Here is a 6,542-nt window from a genome sequence, read left to right as displayed (position 1 = left end):
TGCCAAACCAGATAGTAGGTCCCACTTGTCTGGGAGCGACCCTAGTGCTATGAGAACAAAAGATACACTTGGCATGGTTCTATGTATCAGTATTAGATTTTTGATAACGTCCTATCCATACCGGTTTTACATATTCCCCATCCCAATACCTTGCCAATATCATATAGGTTCAACAGTAGGGACTAGGGGTAAAAAAGCCAAAAAAAAAAAAAAAAAAACGTACTTTTAAAAGAAAATCAGAGTACTTTTGTCCGATAAGGTGTCAACACCAAACCGACATCATTTACTAAAATTGAACTGAGTTGTTTACATCGAAATCGTGAAACAAGTTAATAAATGTTTTGCTTTTTTGTTTCAAAATTGTGATTGTTTAATTAAACGGTTTAAATCGATGGTGAACCTTTTAAGTAAACAGTTAAACTGATTAATATATAATTAGTAAGTTTGAGTCATTCAATGTTAAGTTTTAAATACATTTCAATAAAAAAAATTTAATTTACAATAGACAACTATTGAATTGAAATTTATTATAATAAAAAATTTAAATTCAATGTAAAATTTACATTCATTTCAATAAAAAAATTTAAAGTTAAAAAAGTTTTTTGGTATAAAACAATTGTTTGTGTATTTTGAGAATTGAATTTCATATTCGAATAAAACTCATAATCATAAGAAAATACACATTTTAGCTACGAGCCTAGCAAAAGAAAAATTGAAATAGATTCCTATAGGATCTCCCACCCCTCCCCCTCTTCAAAATTGAACATGAAGAGTAGTGGCATCAAATTAAGATAAAGAAAGGGGTTCTTGCTTTCAAATTTTGTTCTAAAAACCCCTTAAAGAGAGACCTATGAGTTGGTTATTGTGTGGCTAGAAACAAAAATGTCCATAGGGATACAACAATGTGTTAGACTTGACTACACCGGCCTTTTGAGAATTCTTCAACTTTACTACTTTTCAAAGATGATATTCTCTCAACTAGGGGGGTACTAAATGGTTTCAGATTCAATATTTGAAACCGTTTGTTAAATTGTTCGATTTCGATGTTAAATGGTTTGATTTGGTTCAAGAGTTCTTAGATAATAACACCAAAATATAACTGTTTAACACACTTACAATCCAATACCAATCCATGTCAATATTGTATCAATTTTTGAGATTATCGAATCCAATCTGATACTGTGCACCTAAACCATGACGCTTGGTGTATAGAAGTAAGATTTCGATCTTCTCCAACTCCCTCAAACCTTTCACATGCACTACTAAGGGTACATGGCAACCACCTGGGGTTGCATAAACTAAGTGTTGGGCTGCGAGCATGTGAGAGGTTGAGAGAAAAAGATCATCTTGTATTATTGTGCTGCTCAATTAGCCATCTAAGAGCAGGGCTGGCCTAAGGATGTATCCCAACGTGTTGTGATGTATGTACAAGTCCTCCCAACCATTGGATGGTAAATTAAACAGTAATTGGACAGTTGACTAACTAAGGAAGGGGATGAGATGGAGTTGGTGAGGATCCCGACCTAGAGAAGTATATAGCCGCGGTTTTTTGGAAGGACGTCATCCATCGTCATCCAACTACTAATCACAAAACAACCGGTCTTTTGTATCTTTAAAGATCTTTTGACTCTCAGCAGTCAGTCACAGTGACCGAGTCATCTCTGGGAGGGAGCGTGTTCTCCCCGTCGTTCTATTGATTCTGCTAATTTCACGTCCGGCAGTTCTCTCCCAATTCTGTATTTCTACTGTTCTTTTTCTTCTTCGTCTCCTCCTTGTAGCCTTCTTGTAGCCTTAGTAAGTTGTATAGTACCATGAGGCTTCCTTTTCCATCAAAAGCCATTTGCACCTTTCAGTTGTTTGCAACTATTGCTTTATTGTTTGAGATCCCCTCCATATCTAAAGCTGATGATCCAACGCTCTGGTCCTGTTATGACTCCGCAAATTACACTTCTGGCAGCCAATTCGAAAGTAATCTCAATAACACCTTCTCTTCCCTATATGCTAATACTCCCTCCACCCTTTTCAACACCACCGTGGCCGGCGATGACCCTGACCGTGTATATGGTCTGGTTCAGTGCAGAGGAGACGCCACCCAAGATGAGTGCCGGAACTGTGTGAATAATTCGACCGCTGAGATCGTTCAACTTTGTCCTCAGCGAAAGGAAGGAGTGATACGCTATTGGGGTTGTGTCTTACGCTACTCAGACAAGGATTTCTTCGGCCAAATCGGCAATAATGGCCTTACAGTCTACACCTTTCCAGTGGACAACGTGACCACAGATGTGGCTCTGTTTAACGAAAGGGTTCTAGATCTAATGGAAAACTTGTCGCTTGCGGCTGCTGGTAGCCCTTCCAAGTTCGCGACTGGACGGAACATCTCTGTGAATAACTTTAATTTTGTATATGGGATGTTGCAGTGCACAAGCGACTTGTCGGACAATACCTGTTACTCCTGCCTGCAAAACATAATTGCAGACATCCCAAGCTGTTGTAATTGGCGATCGGGAGGGAATGTGTATACTGACAGTTGCTTCTTAAGATACGATTCTTATCTCTTTTTTAACTGGTTATCTCCTCCACCTCCGTCCCCAACGCAGGCATCTCCACCAGCATCATCCCCACCCCCGCCGGTTAATGGTGGAGCCACCACTACAACCAATACAACACGAGGAAAAGGAGATGGTACTCTCTCTCTCTCTCTCTCTCTCTCTCTAGATCTCTCTCTCTCTTGTTTTGTGGTTATGGTCTTTTGGGGAAAAACCTATGGAACTAATGAATGAATCGGAGGTCATGGCACTAATAACAATTTCGGTGAGGTAATTTTCTTCCTTGATGCAGGAAAGGTAACCTTAATAATTATTTGTTCTCTGGTCATTCCTGTGGTTAGTGTTACAACATTAGTGATTGCTGTTCGGGTATGGTGGCTACGGAGGAACTTGAGGAAAGAAAAAGGTAAATAACCTACAACTTGTCTATGTTGTATCTGAAAAATAGAACTCTTGTATCCCTTGTTAAGACTCTGCTTGTTTCAATGGAAAATGTTTTTATGAAATATCAATTTTTTTATTTATAAAACTTATGTTATATGTCTTTGCCTTTTTGTCCCTGTTTTTTAATTGTGCATGAGATAGGCATATTTGGGGATGGTGACGAAAATAATACATCAATATGATGAGAATACATCCTCTCCATGGGTGGCAATTGTATCATTGACCGTAATAAACTTTTTTTTTTTTTAAATGAAAAATGACATCAAGAAATTGAAAATCTAAGGCATTTTCCAAATATTTGAATTGTATATAGTAAATGTTTTGGGTAATTACACTATTAATGATCTTGTTTGCGTTTTTGCATCTTATATGTGTAGGGACAGGCAAGACAGGAGATGTGGATTCGCTATTGTTTGATTTGAAGACTCTAAAAGTTGCCACTGGAGGCTTTTCTGATTCAAATAAGATTGGTCAGGGAGGGGGTGGTACTGTTTATAAGGTTAAAAAAAAAAAAAAAATTGAATTACCCTTTGCTCCATCTAGATTATCGAATTATCTATTTATGTTTCTGTCTATAACTCGTACCGTTCTACAGGGTAAACTATTGGATGGGCGTGAAATAGCTGTGAAAAGGCTTTCAAGGAATTCCCCTCAAAGTTCAGAGGAGATGAGAACTGAGATACTTCTAGTTGCCAAACTTCAACATAGGAACTTAGTTAGACTTCTCGGTTGTTGTTTGGAAGAACACGAGAAGCTGCTTGTCTATGAATACTTGCCTAACTTGAGCCTTGACCACTATTTGTTCCGTAAGACTCCCAATGCTCCTTTTATTTTTTTTGGTGAATACTCCGAAAAATAACTGCACCAAAAAATCAAATTTCATGAATCTACCGTTTATGTTAGTTCTGCAGACTAGAACTCGACTCAATTAACCCTTATCAAACTACTTGGGTTTAATTACACAAATCTTATTTCACCATTCCACTCTACTTAAAAGCTTAACATTTGCTTTCAACATAGATTTATTGATATTAACCATTACTTTTATTTGTATGAATAGACCATGTAAAGCGTCTGTTGTTAGATTGGGAAAGACGGCACAAAATCATCGAAGGGATTGCTCGGGGACTACTTTATCTTCATCAAGATTCTCAGCTTAGGATAATTCATCGGGACTTGAAGGCCAGCAATGTTTTATTAGATGAAGAAATGAATCCTAAAATTTCAGATTTTGGGTTGGCCAGACTTTTCCAAGGAGATCAAACTCATGACCAAACAAAGCAGATTGCTGGGACATAGTAAGTGATACATTTACTCCCCACTCTTCTGTTACAATAACACTTTTTTTTATTAAAAAGTAACCCCAATAAAGCCAAAACATTTTTTATCAAGAATTCCTTTCGTTGCCTCATGCAGTGGATATATGCCACCAGAGTATGCTGTTCATGGGCAATTCTCAACAAAATCAGATGTATATAGTTTCGGAGTTTTGGTTTTAGAGATTGTGACGGGCAAGAGAAATTCGACTTTCTGCAAATCTTCTAACCACTCTACCAATCTTTTGAGTTTTGTAAGCACCATGGAATCTTCCTGTGCATTTATTTATTTATTTATTTTTAACACAAATGTTTCAATTTGATGATCATGTGTTTGATGTCCATAATAGGTATGGCATCATTGGGCCAATGGAACAGCATCTGAGTTGCTTGATAGAACTGTAAGGCAACCCTTCCCTTGGCATGAAGCTGTAAGATGCATTCACATTGGGCTACTTTGTGTTCAAGAAGATCCAAGTGATAGGCCAGCCATGTCAACTGTTGTTCTCATGCTTACTAGCCACTCTATAAGTCTCTCAGTACCTTCACGACCTGCATTTTTTATTTGGAATACAACCGAACCAGATAAGCTTCCTCGGAATTCAGATGCAGGAGATCTTGGACAGTCTAATTCATATGAAAGTGAACCTGGACGGTCTTCGCCTAAATCACAAGCAGTAGACTCAAAAAACGATGTTACGTTAAGTGAATTAGATCCTCGCTAAGAATCAGATTGATATAGGTTTAAATTATTGGTTACACTTCATTGAATATTATTATCATCATAAATAATAATAACTCGTCATTCTATAATTGTTTGGTTTAATGTTTTTCCTAAACAAATCCCGGTCTTCCTAGTGATATGTGGGACGGACAAACATCATTATAAATTGTCTAAGTTGCCAAGAAATAGTTTCTTTTTATGAGTAAGAAAACGATATAGTTACATTGGTCGTCCTCATTCCGTATATAAATTTTTTTTTTAATTTCTTTTATCGTTTTTCATGGATTAGCATCTCAAGGTTCTTTGATGGGCATAAAGAAATCGTCTACTCCCACCCTACCCATCTCCTCCTTTAACCCCCTCCTGTATCTCACTACTGACCAATCACCCACCATCATACCATGCCCCCACCTCCGTTTCCCAACCTATACACCCTTGCCTCCCTACCTGCTTCCACACCCACCCCCACCCCACTACCTCGGGATCTAATGCCCAACCCCTTTGAAACTAAATTACTGAAAATGGCCTACAGTTGCAAGGTGTTCAAAAACATAGTTAGCAAAAATGCATATAAAACAACCCATTTTTTACTGTTTAAAACATGTTTTGCCGTTTGCATCCCAAATATACAGGGGGAAAAAATGGGCAAACGGCATATCATTCTCTCCTGAACTTCGATCAATCTGATTCTTTCGCCAATGTGAAGCTGACTCAAAGGGATAGATTTCTCATGATGTCATTTTTAAATCAAATTCAATGCACATACCACAAAATTGAGCTACAAACTGATTCATCTGCTGAAAAAGTGTTTATAAAGTAATGACTCCAACTCCAATCGAGCATTATCATTCCGGGAGTGTTTAGACTATGTTGACAATGATGAACAACATCATAGTCAAGCCACATTCCTCCACAAGGCTTGGGACATATTTTTTTGTATAAATGTAGAATTCATGTTGAATGTATTCAATGATATGCCTTAGAACTTATAATCAGCCGTGAAATATATATGCATTAAGGTTGGGTTCTATAGTTGTTTTGAATATTAGGTACTATCTATTCATGTAATAATTCCTTAGTTTATATAAGAGTACTGTCATTTTTTGTCCTTTTTTTATTTTAAATAAACAGATTTAAAACTGATGCATACCGTCGATTTTTCCATTTTTTCCATATTCTATTTTATTGAAACTTTTTTTTACCATACCATTTGAAAAATTTCACCCTATAAAATCCAAACTATCCATGTTTTTCTTTTTAACCATTCCCATTTTTGCTAACAATGCAATCGACATGATGAAAATTCTAATTATAAATTATTACCTGTCGTAGTCACGTCCATTAACCATCATATATTATATTTTAGTAGAAAAAAATCATCATTTGAGTCTCCAACAATTATTCCAATAATTACATATCCGATTTGACCTATGGATGAATATGCAAGCATACGTTTCATGCTTCTTTGAGTAAATAGCAATGAGATCCCCCAATATCATGCTAAGAATAGCT

General features: G+C 36.8%; 1 protein-coding gene across 2 annotated transcripts; it reads left to right on the top strand.

Moving 5' to 3' along the window:
* The first annotated feature begins 1,654 nt into the window (after positions 1–1,654).
* Positions 1,655–5,119, top strand: LOC122059932 (cysteine-rich receptor-like protein kinase 10). Of its 2 annotated transcripts, none has more exons than XM_042623012.1 (7): positions 1,655–2,682; positions 2,839–2,952; positions 3,368–3,489; positions 3,586–3,796; positions 4,051–4,288; positions 4,407–4,560; positions 4,657–5,119. In XM_042623012.1, exons 1-7 carry the CDS (start codon positions 1,812–1,814, stop codon positions 5,029–5,031), a joined length of 2,085 nt encoding a protein of 694 aa, XP_042478946.1. In that variant the 5' UTR covers positions 1,655–1,811; the 3' UTR covers positions 5,032–5,119. The 2 variants fall into 2 exon arrangements, with proteins under 2 accessions (XP_042478946.1, XP_042478947.1); XM_042623013.1 differs by having other exon boundaries at positions 4,407–4,501; positions 4,657–4,823.
* The last annotated feature ends 1,423 nt before the right edge of the window (positions 5,120–6,542 follow it).

This window comes from Macadamia integrifolia, chromosome 13 (genome assembly GCF_013358625.1).
Source record: "Macadamia integrifolia cultivar HAES 741 chromosome 13, SCU_Mint_v3, whole genome shotgun sequence".
Lineage (NCBI taxonomy): Eukaryota > Viridiplantae > Streptophyta > Magnoliopsida > Proteales > Proteaceae > Macadamia > Macadamia integrifolia.
Note: the sequence above shows the minus strand (reverse complement) of the source record. Positions and strands in the feature narration are given on the sequence as shown.